Source organism: Oreochromis aureus, linkage group 3 (genome assembly GCF_013358895.1).
Source record: "Oreochromis aureus strain Israel breed Guangdong linkage group 3, ZZ_aureus, whole genome shotgun sequence".
NCBI classification, from domain to species: domain Eukaryota; kingdom Metazoa; phylum Chordata; class Actinopteri; order Cichliformes; family Cichlidae; genus Oreochromis; species Oreochromis aureus.
This window is the reverse complement of record NC_052944.1, coordinates 11,183,630-11,204,026: the sequence shown is the minus strand read 5'-3', so window position 1 is coordinate 11,204,026 and position 20,397 is coordinate 11,183,630. Positions and strand designations below refer to the sequence as shown.

The 20,397-nt window shown below is 37.7% G+C and overlaps 4 protein-coding genes across 6 annotated transcripts; all 4 read left to right on the top strand.

The window, feature by feature from the left end:
- Positions 1-2,678: 2,678 nt before the first annotated feature.
- On the top strand, positions 2,679-4,926 carry LOC116316480. The gene is made up of 5 exons (XM_031735034.2): positions 2,679-2,738; positions 2,850-3,548; positions 3,644-3,769; positions 4,317-4,360; positions 4,649-4,926. The coding sequence occupies exons 1-5, from the start codon at positions 2,684-2,686 to the stop codon at positions 4,766-4,768; spliced, it is 1,044 nt and encodes a 347-aa protein (XP_031590894.1). The 5' UTR covers positions 2,679-2,683; the 3' UTR covers positions 4,769-4,926.
- Positions 4,927-6,505: 1,579 nt separating this feature from the next.
- Positions 6,506-9,377, top strand: LOC116316481. The gene is made up of 5 exons (XM_031735035.2): positions 6,506-6,563; positions 6,655-7,365; positions 7,468-7,590; positions 7,686-7,729; positions 8,449-9,377. The coding sequence occupies exons 1-5, from the start codon at positions 6,506-6,508 to the stop codon at positions 8,566-8,568; spliced, it is 1,056 nt and encodes a 351-aa protein (XP_031590895.1). The 3' UTR covers positions 8,569-9,377.
- Positions 9,378-11,113: 1,736 nt separating this feature from the next.
- On the top strand, positions 11,114-13,837 carry LOC116316450. The gene is made up of 5 exons (XM_031735005.2): positions 11,114-11,212; positions 11,344-12,051; positions 12,145-12,252; positions 12,479-12,522; positions 12,644-13,837. Exons 1-5 carry the CDS (start codon positions 11,125-11,127, stop codon positions 12,767-12,769), a joined length of 1,074 nt encoding a protein of 357 aa, XP_031590865.2. The 5' UTR covers positions 11,114-11,124; the 3' UTR covers positions 12,770-13,837.
- A 3,250-nt stretch (positions 13,838-17,087) lies between these two features.
- LOC116316449 lies at positions 17,088-19,966 on the top strand. Of its 3 annotated transcripts, none has more exons than XM_039608061.1 (6): positions 17,088-17,244; positions 18,092-18,264; positions 18,360-19,067; positions 19,251-19,376; positions 19,470-19,513; positions 19,613-19,966. In XM_039608061.1, exons 2-6 carry the CDS (start codon positions 18,210-18,212, stop codon positions 19,730-19,732), a joined length of 1,053 nt encoding a protein of 350 aa, XP_039463995.1. In that variant the 5' UTR covers positions 17,088-17,244; positions 18,092-18,209; the 3' UTR covers positions 19,733-19,966. The 3 variants fall into 3 exon arrangements, with proteins under 3 accessions (XP_039463995.1, XP_039463993.1, XP_039463994.1); XM_039608059.1 differs by having other exon boundaries at positions 19,610-19,966; XM_039608060.1 differs by having other exon boundaries at positions 18,087-18,264; positions 19,610-19,966.
- The last annotated feature ends 431 nt before the right edge of the window (positions 19,967-20,397 follow it).

Below are 20,397 nucleotides of genomic sequence, written 5' to 3'. Positions count from 1 at the left end.
CAATGAACTGAGCATCCATTCATTAAAACAAAACAAATCAATAACATGTTTTATGTTTCTGACATTTCAAACTAAATGGTGGGTAATAGTAGCATCTCGACCCAGTACAACAGTTTGCTCTCAGACTGCAGGCTTACTTTTTCACATCAGTTCAGTTTTATTTATATAGTGCCAAATCACAACAACAGCCACATCAAGGCCCTTTATTTTGTAAGGTAAAGCCTCTACAATAATACAGACAAAACCCCAGCGACAACCACCTTTGAGCAAGCACTTAGCTGTTGCTAAATGCTTGCTCAAACTTCCTTTTAATGAGAAGAAACCCGCAATAGAACCAGGCTCAGGGACAGCTAGTGATCCGCCGTGACCACTTGGGGCTGATGGGACAGGCCTCTCATCTGTGGAACCAGCTCCCACTTTGGATTCAGGAGAGTGACAACCTCTCTACTTTTTAGAGTAGGCTTAAAATTTTCCTTTTTGATAAAGTATATAGCTGGAACATGTAACCCTGAACTCTCCTTTAGTTACTCTAAAGTAGGCCTAGTCTACTGGGGGCTTCCATTCATGCACTGAGCAGCCTCCCCCCTTTTCACTCTGTGCATTTATACACGACTTTTGCAGATGGCCTCTGAGCCTGGTTCTGCTGCAGAACAGGCTTCTTCCTGTTAAAAGGGAGTTTTTCCTTGCAACTGTTGATTGGTTATTAGGGTTTCTCTTTATTACTGTCCGGTCTTTACCTTGCAGTGTAGAGTGCCTTGAGTCGACTGTTGTTACTGTGACAAGATTCCTCACAAATAGTATTTCCAAATAAAGGAGCAGCTTTCAATAGTTTAGAAAAAGAACAAAATAATGGCCACTTGAGGTTGGCTTCAAAAGTGAGGTAATTCCCATAGTCTCCTAATTTGAAATACCTAACTTCTGTCAGAGATATTATAGGTAATTGTTACCATCATTACAAATGATTTGTTTTTAAATGAGTAAGATGTTTGAATTTCATTTAGGCTCACTCACGCGATAGGTTGATAGGTGTGCTAGCCAATAACTGCTAATAGCTGTCTGCTAGGCCTCAGTTTTGTGAGCAGAGTGATGCTATTTTGTCTTATTTATGTTACTAATTACTACATTTCTTTGTTCTACTGGTTTATGCTAATTTATGAACCAAGCATGGTAATATAGTTTACCCATATACAGTCAGTTGTGATCACTTAAAAAACATCCATATTTTCAAACTGCTAACACTGAAAATATACAGACTTGGAGGCAATGTGCCATGACATAATATGTTACTATGTCAAAAATGACACTTTTTGTTAACACAGTAATAGAATGTGATATATTATAATGCACATATATTACTCAAAAAACATCAAACATGTCTTTTTCCTCCTGCGTTTGTGTGCAGGGAGACAGAAAAAGGTAGTCCAGTCTGATGTTTGAGGAGTGGTGATATTGACTTTATTTTTATCTTTATTGCACAAAAGGACAAGAGTTTCTACGTAAAGTGCATATTGCATCTAGAACAGAAACAGCCACCAGCATTACACTGGCTCTTTGCAAGTATCCGCACATACAGCGTGCTAACACAAAGCTAACAAAGAACCCAGAGTGAGTGTATGTCAACGGCAGCCCAGGAGCCAGAGCCTTCAAAGAGTAAAAAATCAGTGCAATCATCAACAGACTTGTCTCACTGTAGCTTCTATTTCTACATGTTCTTGCAGTGTAATCACAGACGCAGGTGCTATGAGGTATCTTTGTGTTGTTGTTTGTATTTTAAAAGACTGGACATACGCATCTGCTTAGTAGGACAGAGATTTGTGTCAGTCAACTACGTGACAGTGTATTTCTGGTAGTATAGTAGGTGACATCACAGTGGTTACATTCATATATAGTCTATGTTAAAAATACCATATGAAACATATCTGTTATGCTTTCTCTTCCTTTTCTACATGTTGAACCATATGGTGTTAATAAAAAAAGAAACAGCTCTACCATGATTAAATATATCTCCTTATCCCATTTTGTTTGTATGACATTGCATAACCACACAAGCTGTACAAAATAAGGCACTACATCTCTTTTTATCCACACTAACACTGAAAAAGTCACAAAAAAGACCAAACTAAACATTATACAATACGACCAAAGATACGTTTATTGTAAAGTCGGTGTAGGCTCAGTCAGCTCAGTCAGCAGGTTCATTCTTGTTCATAAACATTACGGTGACAAAATCAAGAGGTGTGACCTGGCTACCTCGTAATGACACATCACATTCAAAACCAACAGTGCATAAAACATTCAGTGCCAGTGCTAATGGTGAACATTTAATTATGCTGCAGGTTGCAAAGCACCTTTCTTCGTAGAATAACATTAATTGAGTGATGAGTAAATTATTCAGTAGTACTCAAGTGATTGGTCACATGTACAGGCAGAGCCTGCCATAGTGTAAACTGGATGTGCATTTTCTTCAGTAAATCTGCATAACTTGCTCTTTGAAGTGAAGTTTTTCAAATCTGCTTTGATTACCTCCTTTGTAGAGCTTCTCATAGACCTAAATGAACCCTACAGGGGGCACTGAGCATGTGATCTTTCAGTCATCCTGAGTGACCAATCAAAAACAGTCTTCTCTCTGATAAGTAGAGAACGCAAAGACCTTCTCTCAATGATCCACAGCAATTTGAACAAAATGACACCCCCACTGTTATCTTTCTATGTGACATATCTACTCTCAGGAACAATGGGTAAGTTGCATCTTACATAATATTGTTGACAGCTATACAATGTATCTCATAAATTCCAATACGCATCCAGTTATTATACTAAGTTCACTGTGTATTTTCTTTTACTTTCAGTTCATTTGGCAGCTCTGAAGCTATCACCATCCTTAAATATCACATTTGTTAAAGCTGGTCAGGATTTAACTTTAAATTGTTCATTCAATCAAACTACTGTTGCAGTGATGTTTTACTGGTATAAGCAACCTCTGGGACAGAAACCACAGCTGGTGTCGAAATTCTATAAGCATGATAAAGATGGCACTTTCACTGATGAATTTAAGAATGAGTCTCGCTTTGAACTGGACACTATGAACTATAAAAACAACTTGAAGATCTCAAAAGCACAAATGTCAGACTCTGCTACTTATTACTGCATAAGTGGCTACTCATATGTGTATGACATTTTGGAGGGGATTATCATCCAAGTAAAGGATTCAGATTTGGTTTTCCAAGCTTCAGTTCATCAATCAACAACTGAGACCATCCAGCCTGGAGGCTCTGTGATGCTGAACTGCACAGTGCACACTGGAACCTGTGATGAAAAACACAGTGTTTACTGGTTCAAAAACTCTGAAGAGTCTCACCCTGGACTCATTTACACCCACGGAGGCAGAAATGATCAATGTGAGAGGAATCGCAGCTCACAGACCCAAACCTGTGTGTACAACCTGCAAATGGAGAGCCTCAATCGGTCTCATGCTGGGACCTACTACTGTGCAGTGGCTTCATGTGGACACATACTGTTTGGAAATGGGGCCGAGCTGAACATTGAGGGTAGCTACCGCTCCTGCCTCTTTTGTTAAACAGTAACAATAGTTTCTAATCAAACATGATGTATGTGATGTCTTTTAATGTCTGGTTCTCTACAGGAGAGGGGGAATCTTTTATGTATGTGTACGCCTTGAGCGGAGCTTTGGCGTTCAACTCAGTTCTGTTGGTTTTCCTGGCTTATGCAGCCTATACAATGTACAAGAGAAAAAACTGCAAATGCACAGGTAGGTTAACTGACTTCTTTACATTTTACTGAATGCGATAACAAGGCAGAAAGACATAAATAAGTTGTTGTTAGTCACAATGCTCATTGTTACGTTAACTGAAGACATCAACTGGTGTTTCTTCAGCACACTTGGTTGAAATTTTTGGTCGACTCGCTTAAAGTCCAGATAATGTGTCCAATAAGTACATTTCTTTCTTTCTTTTTTCTTTTTAACAAACTCATTTCATAAATATGTATACTACATAAATGCAATTTGTACTTTTTCTTACTGTCAATTGCAAAGATGTAAAAATTTTTTTAAATGTATTTATTTATTTTGTTTACTGGAATGAAATGAATTAGCTCAGGACCTAATAATACCTAATTTATTATTAAGTCATAGCTGGTTTACTGAAACAATCTTAGTACTTCAGCTGTTCAATATATTAAAGTGTCCTCTGCAGTTCTGTGTTGACTACATTTGTAGAGTAATTCATTCCTTTTTTCTTGACTGCTCCAACTGAGTTAAAAGAGTCATCTTTTGTTTCCTTATTTTTTATGAACAGATCCTCACGCGGAGTCTTCAGGGACCTCGGTTCCAAATGGAGACGTAAGTTTTTCCGTAATGTTCTAATTTTAATTATCAGTGAATAAATTAACTGTTTTTCGAGACCTTACAATGGAAGGAAAAAACATACACAATGAAGAGTACCTTAACAATTCAATGCATTGCAGTATTACATATTCTTGTGAAGGTTACAATGTCCAGTTTTCACTTGTAGTGGTTCTGTTATTTTGAAATTAATTTTATTATAAGTGAGGTTTTCTTTTAATGTGCCATCCAGTGGTTATGTTTGCTGGTTTAAGGGTAACATTTTTCTTTCTTTTTTTTAAACAGACATCCCAAAATGCAGACCATCTCCATTATGCTGCTTTGAAGGTAAACAAGGCCACCAGATCAAGAAGGCAGCAAGAGGACACCCTTAGCCAATGTGTTTATTCCAGTGTAAAGCAATAAAGCTGGACATGTTTTCTTTGTAGTTTCTGTGAGAAAAATTACACATTTTTTGCTTTTTTGTTTCTGTGGGTGTTTTGGTTTTCTCCTCCGTAAACTAAATGTAAATCTGTGCCCTACAAAAATAAACAGACATGTTTGCTTAACTGCAGCTGAGCCAGGTTCTTTTGTCAGAGGTGTGATCTTTCCATTGTCACTGTACTTACATTGTCATTTATGATGTACAGCGAGCCACATACAACTGTACAACAGCTGTGTGGTTTCACAATGCCCATTTGTGTTGCAGAGCTTAAGATGTGAACAGCCCTCTTTACTTAACAAAGCCTGTGCATGATTAACACTTCACCCTCTAATTCAACACACATTATTTGATTCTAGATTGATTTTTGAATCAAACACGCTCATGAACACAATCTGAGTCAGGAGGAAACAACCGGCATGGCACTGCAAATGTGACTCATACAAAACAGTCTTCTTCCAGGTGTGGTAGGTTGCTCACACAAAGCGGCAACCATTTCACAACAACAAATCCCGCCTAGTCTAAAATGATTATGTGACATAGACAAATCTTCCAGATTATCTGCCCTAAATGTATCGATGACATCTGAAAGCCTTTGCAGGTTGTTTACTATAAATGTGTCGTCTGCACAGCAGAGCTGAGGGAGTCTTTTTTTAGCATATGTGTGGTTGATAGGCATAGCTCTCAGTATACTTCAGCCATGCACTCCTGTAGGACCCTTCGCACTCTTTGTGGTCTCAAACAGGAAGTCTCTGCATTGTTTTTGTACATTGCAGCCACATAGTTTTACTTGGTAACTCGGATTACCAATTACTCTTTTAGGTAGTTAAAAAAAGAAAGGAACCTGGTAATTACAATAGTTTGTTTGCAATTTCCCTGATGTGCAGGTGTCCTGTACTAATACAATAGCTAATATTATTAATAGTAATTTTAATAGCTAACATTTGTGCATACTGCACACTCTGTGCATGTATAATATAAGTAAACATTACCACCAACAGCTATTTAGAGATTAGCCTGAGCTTCTTTTAATGACTCCCAGCAAATCTATTTGTGCTCCCCCCCATATATCAGCTCTTAAATATGAGTCCTTCATATATGAAGCAGTGAATACCCCTGTAAAATTTGCAGGCGAATAATGTGAATAATGTAAAAAAAAATATCTTTACTAATGTTATCTTGACATAATGGTTTTAACATTACCATATTCTTCCAGGACTCATTGGTTATCTCTTAGGTTTTCTGTCTCTGATAGCACTGGCACTTGTGCAGAGTAGCAAGAGAAAGTGTTACCCACAATTAGCTAACATAGACACACCCAGCTGTTACTAATACATTTAATATAAAATCAGATTTTTCTTTATGGCCCAAGACTTTTTTTGTTACTGAAGAACATAATGCAGGGGTATAATTATGCAGAGGTGCAACACATGAAAATAGTTAACGTACCATTTAATGTTACAGTTTGTCATTTTCTGATATATTGTGATAAAAAACATCAATTTACAGAACAGCAAGTAATGAAAGTAACAACAGTTAAAGCAGTGTCATAGTGTACCTGATTGGATTTAAGTTGAAATAAAAGAGCAGAAATCGGTGTGGAACATCACAAGTCTTAATGCTCCTAGGCGTTACTTCTCGTTAGCCAATCAAATGCAGTCCACTCAGAGGAATAAAGAGCTTGGTGAGAGTCAGTTCATTCAACAGGATACGATGTGGACATGATGATGCCTCTAAAGTTTGCTTTGTGTCTGACATGCCTGGCACTGGGTAGTGTAGGTAAGTTGTCTATTCTAAATACAGCTGTATAGAACAGATATATATACTGATATACATAATCTTTTAAAATCAATGTTTTTCTCCTCTTCAGCTCAGAAGACTAACCTGAAGTCCTCAGTTTATGTGCGTCAAGAAAGTGGTTTTGTGTCGGCTAACGTTGGTGACAAAGTGACTTTGCAATGTTTCTACGAAGACGATGCAGTAATATTTTACTGGTATAAACAATCTCTGGGACGGAAACCAGACCTTGTGTCTAAATTTTATAAACATGAAAAAAATGGCACGTTTTACAGTGAGTTTGAAAACAATTCTCGTTTCTCACTAGACACTGGAAATGGTAACAATCACTTGATCATTTCAGATATACAGATTTCGGACTCAGCTACTTATTACTGCATTGGTATCTATGTATACGATTTTGAATTTGCTGAAGGTGTTACTGTCAGTGTAGAAGGTTCAGGGATGAACATCCGAACTTTGCTCCATCAGTCTGAGCCGATGGTTCCATCTGAAAGTATTCAGCCTGGAGGCTCTGCTCTGAACTGTATTATACACAAACATACCTATGATGGAGGCCACAGAGTTTACTGGTTCCAGGATTCTGCCGAATCTCATCCTGGACTCATTTATGCCAATGGAGTCAGGAGTGATGAGTATGAGAAGAGGCCTATGACACAAACACACGCCTGCTTCTACAACTTACCCATGAAAAGTCATAATCTGTCTGATGCTTCAAGCTACTGTGCTGTTGCCTCATGTGGACGCATATTGTTTGGAGACAGGAAAGAGCTCCACTTAGAGCGTAAGTAGCAATACAAAATAAGTTTCAAATTTGCATGACTGTGACTGTTTTACACACAAAGCATTGTTCAAAAATGTTTGCTTTACTCATCTGAACTTGCAGATGAGCACTCTGTTGTCTTGGTGTATTTCCTGAGTGGAGCGTTGATATTTACCATTATCCTGCTGCTTATACTGTCATATGCAGCACTGACGATTAATATCAAAATGAAACGCCAAAGTTCAGGTAGGCTGTGGTTATTTTTCACTAATGTTTAGGTAGCACATACAGTCATAAAGACTTAAAAAGCATCTTTGTCTCCAACCTTATTTCATAACCAGGCTCTCAAGCGAGATCTGCAGATGCCTCAACTCCAAATACAGAAGTGAGTACTAATCTGCCAGTCTAACTCTATGTAGATAGACAGAAGTAGGTTACACCAGTTTTCTAGTTTGTGATGTTGCAATCTTTGCATTTCTGCTATCTGAAAAAAACAGAAAATGATGGACCTTTCCTATGTTTTGACCTATGTTTACTAAAAACAATCTCTAAAAACAAATAAGAGGAAAAATTGCCAAATACAGGCTTCCATCAACATAATGACCAATCATTAGAAGTTATGACAAAGTGGAAGATATCAGTAATACTCTATATGGACAAAAGTACTGGGCCATCTAAACATTACCAGAAGAGCTGCTCGGCCATAACAAAACATGCCGCGAAGCTCCCGGTGCAGTTTTTGTGCTGATTTAAATACCAGAGGAGGTTTGGAACTCTGCAGCTACTAAGTCAGCAGAGAGTTGGCAACTTTTACACATTTCTCTGGTACAAGGAGACGTGAGACACAATATAAATGTATACATATTGAAGTCTGAATGAAGTCTGGTATGAACTGTGAGCTTTGTCTTCCCACCATTGACTGAACCTGCCTGCTACTGAATGCAAAGCAGCACATATGATGATGCAACTGGGGGGGAGGGTATGTTGATAAATAGATGACATGGGTATGACATGATAATATACATCCTTAGCAATGTGTCATTATGTTGTAGTGGCAATAAAGATGAATAAAGTACTAATATGAAAATGTTATAATATTATCAGGGTTACCAAGATTCGGACAACCTTCATTATGCTGCTTTGAGGGACCACAAGGTCAACCGATCCAAGAGACAAAGAGACAACACAAACACCGAATGTTTGTACTCCAGTGTCAAACAGTAAACCTGGACATGTCATTTGTAGCCATGTTGTCCTGTAAGAAGAACTGTTTCTTTAAAGCATTTGTTTTTTGTTTGTTTGTTTTTTAGCTTTGTTGTTTGTTGAAGCATTGTTGTCATATATTGCACATGGTAGGCCTTAAAAGAAGAAAACTTATAGCAAGGGCAAACTGTTGATGTAACTCAAGAGCACACTTGGTTTTAGGTGTGTCTTCTGTCTCAGTGAAATAAGAAGCCAGAGGTAGAGACGGTAAAAGAGAAAGATTGCTACATAAAAGCCGGTAGAACTGTGAGGAACATAAGCTAGCAAGCTCATATTACAAATATTACAGACTCTGTAATGCAAAAGGGTCATAAACAAAACGTCTCTGCAAACTCAAAGTGTGGCCTTCAGAGATGAGACTTCTTCCAGTTGAGCCTGTACGCACAGAAACAGCGGCCCTGTGCCTTCTCATAGTGGTGTTGTGGTATGGAGGCACTTAACTTCTAAATACGCAGTTACACTGAACATGAGAGGAAACAATTTATCCATGATCATCTTCTGATAATTTAAGTCATCTGATATATCTTTCACAACTGCATTTGCAGAATGTTGTTCCATTTTGTGTTGTTTACACACCTGAAACCAGAGAAGTGAGACTCTGTATGTAGCTCCTGTGTGGTCAACAGTCAGATGACTGACTTTCAAAGTGCTTTGAAGAACACCTAGCTCACTTTGTCTTTCTGGTTTCAGACAGGAAGTGTCTGCAGTGTGTTTATGCACTGCAGCCATGCAGTATTAATGATGCTCGAGTTTCTTTAAATAAACTAAAATAAATCAAAATGCAATCAATCACATTGTCTTTGTTTTATTCATTTTATTCATATAGGATGCACTCTATAACTATATTGCTTCTTACCCACACAGAACCAGTGAAGCCCAAGCTCCTGTGGCCTTCAGTCTATAAGGTTCATTTTAACAAATGCAAGTCTATGACAGACATGAAAAATAAAATAAATGTAAATAAAATGTAAATAAAAATAAATGTAATTTGGTGCAATGTAAACATTTCATTATGGCTAAAACATGAACCAAATGTCAAAAACTTTGTTCTATGGCTCTACTGGTTTTTTAAGATCCATTTTTTTTTGGCTTTTAGCCTTTACTAGAGGACAGTGAATACAGATGCAGGAAGTTGTTGACCTCCTTGACCAGGAGAACTGTATTGAGATCCAGTATGGTCCCAATTAACATAAATGACTGAGACTTCGTGAGTGAGAGTTCAATAAAAGTGACAGTAGCTGTAGGAGGCAGCTGTGTCAGAGACAACAAGAGTGAACCACCAACCACTACACCTACCAATGTGATGACGCCTCAATTAAATCGTCGTTCATCTTTGTAAAATTTTGTAACATCACCTTTTTAGTTGTACCTCCATTGCTAGACTCTGGTAGATGACAGCTATGAAGATGCAGGTCGTTGCACGTGTCACCAGGGTGGAAAAGTCAGTGACGGGGACGAAAGCTGATCTGTTTGCAGCTGCAGTACTTTCTTCTCTCCTATACTCAAAATTAAATTTTTTATCACGCAATGTTCAGTTCTTGAGTCTTTTCAAGGCATGTTTCCTTTATTTTATTTAATTTACATCGAGTCGACATAAAAGCGTCAACTCATGGTTCTCAGTGTGGGATAGCATCGCTTTCATGACATTGTTGTTAATGTTTAAACAGCAAGTTTCAGGACTGGGCAATTGGATTTTCACTGATTTTCCATTAATTTTCCGGATTTTCCATGTTATTTTATGTTTTTATCACCAAACGCACCACTTTGATTCAAATTCATATATCTCAACGATTGCAGTCCATTTATGGCCCCCATTGGGTGGACATTGATGGTTGTATTGTGAGTAAGTCACATGATACCTTCACGATTATTGCCCTAATTTTCCCCAATGGCCACTCATATTATTGCAACCGAAAAGATAATGAAATGATTTATATAAACTACTGACAGAACAGAAGCCTAGAAAATCGATTTTTGATTGTGCAGCATTTCTCTGTAAGCATGCTAGACAATTAGAAATGTGAAGGTGGGACCAACAAGAGAAACACTGAAACATATCCAAATGTATGAATGATGGGAAGTTAATAATAAGGAATGTGATCTTTTCATAGAGCATTTAAAAAGGATATGGCCCACTGAAGTAAGAAAATTTGCATCACCAGATATGGCATACATACAAGTCACTACAATAACTAATGTCTGTGACATCTTTCAATCAGATCTTGGTTCATTTCACTGTTCTTTAGACAATAAGTAGCGCTAAATTACTTTTCACACTAACCGGAAACATCCTAACCTTGGCCAAGTTTGCTCTCACTCACGTTATTGATTTTGGGTTTTAATGGTTGAAATAATATGATATTACAGCTCTGGTATTGTTTTCCACATCTCTTGCCGCGAGAACCAAAATTCATAATGAAGGGGGCGTTAAACTTTTGTTCACTGTTCCAAAAGTAGTTCAGTGTCACTTTTGGTTAGCCAATCAAACAGAGCCTTGTCTCTAAGACTAGAGGACGTATGGAGGTTTTCTACATTGGTCAAGACCTTTTGATCACAATGACATCTCTGAATTTTGCTTTGATTTGCCTCTTCTTCTGGAAAATTGGTAAGTTGGGAATATCTTAAATTCTTAAAAATATAAATTAAATCTCACGATTTTATTTTAATGATTCTTATAGAGTGATTAGGCTTTTACTGTGATTTTAAGTGCAAACTTTCATGCTCTTTTCTTTACAGACCGGGTAAATAGTTTACAGCTCTCCTCAAATGTTCGTCAAGAGAGTGGCTTTATATCAGCTAATGTTGGGGACAATGTAACTTTGCGATGTTTCTATGAAGGTGATGTAGCAGCTATGTTTTACTGGTACAAACAAACCCTGGGACAAAAGCCAAAGCTCATCTCTAGCTTCTACAAACATGACAAAGAGGGCACTTTTAACGGGGAATTCAAGAACAATTCAAGATTCTCTTTGGACAGTAAAAATGGAAAGAACCACTTGACAATCTCGAATTTACAAATGTCTGACTCAGCAACTTATTACTGCATAAGCTGCTATGCGTACAAGTTTGAATTTGCAGAGGGTACCAGTATCCATGTAAAGGGTTCAGGTTTGAACCTTCAAACTTCAGTCCATCAGCTGTCTTCTGCGACCGTCGAGCCAGGAGCCTCTTTGACTCTGAACTGTACAGTCCACACTGGGACTTGTGATGAAGAACACAGTGTTTACTGGTTCAAAAGCTCAGAAAAATCTCATCCAGGACTCATTTACACTGATGGGGGCAGGAACAATCGCTGTGAGAGGAAAACTAACACACAAACAAACATGTGTGTCTACAATTTGCCAATAAAGAGCCTGAATTTATCTGATAAGGGGATGTACTACTGTGCTGTTGCCTCTTGTGGACACATACTGTTTGGAAATGGGACCAAGTTGGGCTTGGAGGGTAAGTGACCTGTCTCACATTTGCTAAACAGTCTTTAATACTCTCTCATTCAGCTTTTAATGGAAACATATATGGATGTTTGGTTCTCTACAGATGAGGTGACCTTTCCTGACTTTCTTGTCCATGTTTTAAGTGGAGCTTTGGCATTCACCATCACTTTGAGTCTTTTAATGGGTTTTCTACTATTCAAGATGAATAAAGGTAACCAGTCACTAGTATCTACTTGCAGTTATTCCAAACGTGGTTAGTTATAGTGCACAAAAAGCTGTTACATGAGTGTATGAAAGGGCACATGTGGCCTACAATGTAAAGTGCTTTGATTTGTCAGTATGACTGGAAAAACACTATATAAGTGTTAAACTATAATATTGTTTTCTTGAACAGCTTTACAGACAAAGGCTTTTATCTTTTTTGTGTTTAACAATAGAGTCACAAGCAAGATGTTCAGATGCCTCCACAGCTAATGCAGAGGTGACTATAATTTTTGATAAATATCAAATTATCTTTTGAACTGCTATCTATACATATATTATACTGTACCACTTGATTTTTTTTTCTATAACTTTTATTGACTCAAGAATTTTTGTACCAGGGATACCGAGATGCAGACAACCTTCACTATGCTGCCGTACAGACACAAAAGTTCAACCGACAAAGAAGGGAGATGAATGACACCATGAGTCAATGTGTGTACTCTAGTGTAAGGCAGCAGATTTGAACCTGTTTCATCTATACTTTGTTTCAGCGTAAGATGTGGTTTTGTTAGCGTGTGTTTTGAGATCTGTTGTGAAGATAATCAGTACAAAGCCTTGGTTACAAAGGTGCTACATTTCCATTATCAGTACACTTGTTGATTCTCAGGGTTAAGAAAAACAGTAAGAAAACATGTTACTTTATCAAGCCAACCTTTGACATTTCTGAACATGTGCATAACTCACTGTGCCACATCAGCACAAATATAAACCAGTTTATGTCACAAGAAATACAATGTACACAGTAATGAGTGCTCTCTACTGGGGAATATCTGTTTATTTGTTCATATTGTGGTTACATATTTAAGAATCTTTTTTTATAGCTTACATTAAGGTCTGGAGTTTAAAAAAGTCATAAAGTTAAATCTCTATATGTCTGGGTGAGCATATTCAAAGAAAAAACAAACAACAAAAACAAACCATCTGCTCTTTTGTTTTTGCGTCTGTGTAGTTGCAAACAGGAAGCCTCCACTAATTTTCCACCATTGCAGCCGTATACTGGCTAAAACAACAAGGTTAATGCAATTAGCAATTTTGAAGTAATTTGGATTTATTGTTTAGGCACCTATTGTGTTTAATAAAAAGCAGTTCTGTGTATTCGCATCAGTATATAGTATACAATTACTCTTGAGAATGAGAAAATGTGTAAATGATTAGCATCTTTCCTATGCAAGCAGTAACATACATGGATAAAAAATAAATCCAGCACAAAAGGGCCACCAACTGCAGTTTCTCCAAAGGCTATTTGAGGCTGGCAGCAAAAGTGGGTCAATTTCCATAGACTCTGCTGAAAGTTTGCAGCAAGGCTATTTTTTCATAGTGTAGTGGTTTACGTGTTCAACAGGTAAAAGATTTCTGGTTCAATTCCAGGAGGAGAGATGAATGGAGTATTTCTCTGCAATTGCAAAGGTCAGGAAAAGTAAAAACAATTAAAATGGAGCTACCTACTAAAGTAGCATGATCTCTATGAAGGGCTTTCTTGCTGTGCTGGTGTATTTTGCACGGTTTTAATGGAATTTTCTGACAAATAAAATATATTACACACCATTCAAGATGTTTAATTGGGTTATTTTCTTTCCTGCTGACTGTTTGATATCTGTGTCTTTGTGTTGCACCTGTACAATTTATGAATACAGCTTGCTAACATTAGCTGGCAATTTAGCACTCCACCCTGATATGACTAAAATAACTGATATATAAGACTTGGTAAGTCTTGAATCTTTGTTTTTCCCCATTAGCTGCCTGTCCTCATAAACACACCAAAATGGTCTTTTTTAAATTCTACACAACTTACACATCTTATCTTGCACAACTAAGACATAGAACTCAAGACTTCTTGGTTTAAGAAGCAGTGATTGTGTGTTAAAGTGATGTCACCCACTTGTGTGGATTACTTTGGTATTTTGGATGTTGCCCTGTTTTTCAGAACATCAAAACACCATATTTGGACCGGAGAGTTGAGCTTCTGAGTTATCAGCTTAGTGAGTCTAAGGCAGGGGTCTGCAACCTTTTACACCCAAAGAGCCACTTGGACCCGGTTTCCACGCAAAAGAAAACACTGGGAGCCGCAAATACTTTTTGAAATCTAAAATGAAGATAACACTGTATATATTGTTTTTAACCTTTGTGCTTTTTGTGAACAACTAAAGTAAGTAAGTAAAGTTTATTTATTAAGCGCTTTTCACAGACAGGCAGTCACAAAGCGCTGTACACAAATATTAAAATAAACAATACAATCAATAGACTTTATACACAATGTAAAAGATCAAATGTAAATAATGTAAAGAATATAAAATACGTAGATCAACAAAAGGCTTGTTTGAACAGAAAGGTTTTTAACTGCTTTTTAAAAGAATCCACAGAGCAACTAAGGTGTGTTGCTTATGAAATCCATGAAGTGCTACAGAGAAAATTACATTTTATTTATGTAATTAACACATTTTGAACTCTTAAAGAAATATAACAAAAGGAAAGACACCCAGCTGAACTAAAATGATCCATGTAGCAAACAAAAACTGTTGTGAGCCGCCACCCTTATATCGCCTTTGGGCTGTTGGAGCCTTGACCTGACTTTTAAAAAGTAATTGGAAAAAAGCACTATGCTGCTGAAAAATGAAAAATAGATATTTGCAAAATTCTGCCTAAATATGTATTTTACCTTGTTAATGTGTGTGGCGGGGCGTGGTCTGCAGTGCCGCTGCAGGGGAGGCGGACGCACCTGAGCGGCACCCGCAATCGCGCCTCGCCGCCTTAAAGCCTGTGCTCTCTCTGCTGTTGTGTTGTCGGGCTGTGAGCTGAAAAGCTACAGCCGGCTGTATGCGTACAGCAACCGTGTGTGAAAAGTGGTCAATAAAGAGATGCTGAAAAGCATGTTCATGCAAACATCGTCGGGTCTGCAGTGATATGTTTACAATGAGACTTCTGGTCCCAAACCTCTGCTCACAGCGTCTGCAAATCGGGGCTTTCATCTTTACGCAGAACTGTAAGCTGTCATCTGTGAGGCGGGAGCGGTGTTTGTTTTTTAACATAGTTCATGGTGGAGAACAGCTGCCGACATAATGTGGATCCAGATCCATAATTGGCCTATCTGGGGTTGAAAGTCTCGATAAATGCACCGCGTTTTGGCGGGTGCACCGGCTTAAGCGAGTGTGACGCTTATTTTGAGCGATGAAAAAAAATAATAGAATATAATTTTATTTTTATATTTCAAAATCACAATAATCTTCCAATTTAGAACTACAAGTTAAAAAAAGAACTAAACACAAATAAAATACACTTCAGCTAAATACTTCTAATTTATTTTCCCAAACCACCCGGAGCCGCAAAATAAGGACTAAAGAGCCGCATGCGGCTCCAGAGCCGCGGGTTGCCGACCCCTGGTCTAAGGGGTTGAACAAACTGAATACCCAAAACCTTGAAGTAAACATTAAACAAGAGAAAACTAAAAGCACATGTCACTCAATATAGCCACACCTCTTTTGATGCATACACATGTGCATAGATTTATTATGCTTAAGAAAATGTGTTCACAAAAAAATTCCACCCTGTCATAGTTTCTTCTGTAAACACAAGGTCAAACTCAAGCAGTCATTTCAGTGAGACCTATGTTAGCCAAGTTAAACTGTAGTGGTCTTTGTGGGTTTCAGAAGAATGAAGAGGTGTAAGTACTTTAGTGGGGAGTCAGTCTTAAAGAAAACTGCATTAAACCACAAAGTAGATGGAAGTTGTGGTTATATTATATAATATACCTCTGAGGTACTAAAATGCAAGCCGTAAAGACCACATGCAAATAACCAATAAACCTTTATAGACCATAAAACAATCCAAAGAGAGACGGCATTATGTCAAATGTCAGCTAATAGAATTCTTTGCAGTTCTGTGACAAATGTGGAGATGAGACCTTGTATAGACTACAGAGGCCTGTTGGCCCATCTTAGGGCATCTGTCCAAACTTTAGGCCTAAAAAGTAAGCAAATGTCTTCCCCATATAATTATTATAAAGCAGCAAATTATCTAAGGAGAACAAAACGGTGTGTTTTGTACCCAGAAAATGTTTTTTAAAATGTTGTACATCAGTTAAATTGGGCATTTTAACAGGGAGTCTACAGAAATCAACTACTTTTGGAGACACCCTCAAGTTTTTGCCATTTCCTCATTGCTTTTTATTGTTTGCATGAGATTTAAAAGTCACCTGACTGTTTGAGACATCACTCAAATTTGCCAGAAAGTGCTGGAATTTTATGGCATTTCCCTAACAAAGGATATTGTCATAATGTATTTGGTTAGAGTTTTTGAAAAGTTCCTAAGGGTTTTCTCCAAAAGCAGCATTCATGCTCAGCATTATTATTATTTCAAACTTATGAATACACAAAGATTGTTTGCTGTTTTCGAAGGACCAGATTCCAGAAGATCTCAGTCAACATATTAACATCATCCTGGTTTGACCAATTTTGGCACACCTTGGACACCGTGTAGAGTTTTTTTTAAGTATGGAACAGCAGAAATTATTTAATTTCATTAACATGCCTAAAAATGCTTGTTTTTTGAAAATATTTTTGAAGAATTAACCACACATTCACAGGCAACAGGCCCTTTTCTGCCATGCGCATGGAAAGGTTAAACAGCCTCTGGCGCTTTAAACTCTGAGGGGCTGTAGCTTCGGCTTCTAGTGGACGATTTGTGTGATTGACACCTCTTTTTAATCATTTGAGCCAATAGAATCACAGTAGATGCCACGTTCACCTCACCTCAACCAACAGAAGTTGCAAGACCAGACCCCACATAACCCCAAATTTATGACACGCGGCATCTGACCAGTCATGTGTCTGTAACTGGGTCTAAAATGTCGATTATTGATGGAAGTTGCTCTGATGCATTGTGTTACCGCAGCCATTATCAGGAACTACAGCGGCTATTGGCTACACCGGAGGAAACCAGTTCAGTAAGCGAATTTCTGTCTTAGCACATTTGTGGTCTTCTTTTCCGGCTGGTTCAGTGAATTTTGAAACTCGCTGTTTTGGAATCGGTGAGAATTAAGATAGCTAACTAGCCATTGTTTACAGTGTTACATGAAGTCTGGAGAATTCCTGGCTCAGTTGTGTGTGTTTAGCAGACTTTTGCTCATTTACTTAACTGCTCTTTTAATCATCGCTTGTTTTCACTGTGCTTGGTAGAAATGGTTTATATTAGCATTTAGCTGAGATTCTAAGGTTTCCGTGATTAACACACGTGTTGATGTTTCCATAAAAGGCTTGACGTCATGGAGGGTTACATACCTCTTGAGCTCCACTGACCCTGGTACCGGGGTTGTTGGGGCTTAAGAGGCTGGCTTATCTCAGTCAGTCAAAGCCACCAGTGAATTATCAAATCCAGTTAAAAAAAATCAAGATGTTGACAGTCAAAATACTTAACTTGAGAATTTACAATGGGACTTTGCTATCTAATGGATAATGTCACGCTTGCTAAATCAATCTTTTATATAAAATCTATGGGATAAAAAACTGGAAACTGTTTTTTTTTAGTTCACTTTTACAGACGGGTTGTTTAATGCCTTGCAACGTGTTGCTGATGTCTAGAAATATACTTTCACAGGATAAGCCATGTATATAATTACTGACTGCAGTTATTCTGTAGAACAATATGATGTTAATTCTAGTGCCAAAGAACTCTGCTTTCTATTCTAATATGTTGTATAAAGGTCAATTATTTATCAGTGATTTGAAAAAGTGTCAGAAGTCTTAAAGTACGTCATATAGTTTCACCCAACTGCTTCTTCTTATGGAGCTAAGATTGCTTCTGTAGGTGGATGTGATCATCTACCCTCCTGGCCAATCAAAACAGTCTTGTCTCTGAAGAGAGTGAGGATGTAGAGCAGTGCTTTTCACTCAACACGGCAATTTCAACAAGATGACACCTCCGAAGCTTGTCTTCTATCTGACATGCCTCTTCTTGGTGGAATTTAGTAAGTTGCATTTTATTTAAAAAACAACTATTTATGTAATATATTTTAAATGTATCATTCTGGTTAAAAAAAATTCTGCTCTTTACCCCATTTAGCTCAGATGAATCATTTAAAACAACCCAGAAATTTGCATCAAGAGAAAGGATTTATATCTGCTAAAGTTGGAGACACGTTGATTTTGCGATGTTTTCATGACAGTGATGCTGCAAAGTATTACTGGTACAAGCAACTACTGGGACAGAAGCTACAGCTGATCTCTAATACCTATAAATTTGACAAAAATGGAACTTTTTATGATGAGTTCAAGGACAATCCACGCTTTACATTGGAAACTGATGTGGGTATAAATCACTTACAGATTTCCAAGGTACAAATCACAGATACAGCAACTTACTTCTGTGCAAGCGGTCTTTCATTTGTGTTTGAATTTGGAGAGGGTACCAAAGTCATTGTAAAGAGTCAAGGTTTGAGCATCAAAGCTTTAGTCCAGCAGTCAGCTTCTGAAACCATCCAGCCTGGAGGCTCTGTGACTCTAAACTGTACAGTACACACTGGGACCTGTGATGGAGAACGCAGCATTTACTGGTTCAAAAAAACAGAAGAATCTCAACATCCAGGACTCATTTACACCCATGGAGGCGGGAATGATCAGTGCGAGAGAAAAACTCAAACACAAACTAACACCTGCGTTTACACCCTGCCGATGAATGGTCTAAATCTGTCTCATGCTGGGACCTACTACTGTGCTGTTGCCTCATGTGGACACATACTGTTTGGAAAGGGGACAAAACTGGACTTTGAACGTGAGTAACGTCAAGACTAAGCTTAGTAAAAATACTGTAGATCCCACCCAACAGGGAATGGGACAAAGTTGGACTTTCAAAGTGAGCAGATTTTCTACGGGAATGGTCTGATTTTACTCAATAGTATTTATTTAAAATTTGGAAAAAAGGTTTAAGTTGTGATCTTGCTTTCACATTTTACAGGGAACGTGGACTCACTGGGTTTAGTGTATTTTTTGGGTGGTGCTTTGATATTCGTCATGATTCTTTCTGGGTTTCTGGCTTTCCTGATATGCAAGATGAATGGGAGAAACTGCTGCCAATATTCAGGTACAGTGTATTATTATTGCTAGAAGCTTAATCTGTAATTTAAAAAAAAATTATTTTTAGTAAAATTACTTTTTCTTCAACTTTTACCTTCAGAGTCTCATGTAGGACAGTCATCTCCCCACACAACCAATGCAGAGGTAAATATCATTTGAGTTTAACTTTCACAAGCACAAATCTTCCAGTACAATGCACATGTGAAGCAGTTACAATGTATTAATATATTATTTTGTTAGCAGGGTTACCGAGATGCAGACAGCCTGCATTATGCTGCTTTACGTGTAAACCAGACAAAACAATCAAGAAGACTTAAGGATGACACCATGAGTGAATGTGTGTACTCCAGTGTAAAGCAATGACTGTCTCTTTCTTTCTTTAGAGTTGTTATAGAGAAGTACTTGTACAATTTTGATTTTAAAAATGGTTTCTGGGTCTTGTTTTTGTTTGTTTTTGTTGGTAATTTCATGATGGGTATCCTCATATTATTCCTTTATAGTGATTTATAGACTTGACAGATGAAATATATCACATATTTTTTGATTTTAGTGCATTTCATATAATGCTCTGGAATTCTTGCCATGTGTTTAATCACAAAATAAAGTAAATGTCATTATGAAGAACTTGAGTGCATGCGTGTTTACTTCTTTTGGGTATCTGGTAGCTCCCCGTGTATCGTACAGTACATGTGACTGTCCTCACTTATCCCAGACCAGCAGTGCCTGTGGCTACTAAAGCTGGCAATAATTATTGGAGGATTGTGAAATTTGACAACTCTAAATACTGTGCATGTAGTTTTAAACATCAGTGGTTTGTTGTTGAGATTTTGTTTCTCTATAGATTTAGTTTCTCTATAGGTTATTATCACTAGTCTCGGATTTTGCCTTCATAGGAATTAAGGGTAAGTAGCTGCCAGGTGCTGACAATGAAACACACTTCATTATGTGATCAGTAAGTGTGACCACCTCTATAAAAAAATTTGCCAAAAATTTGGCAGTTTGATCTTGAGCATTGGTCTGGAGCATTC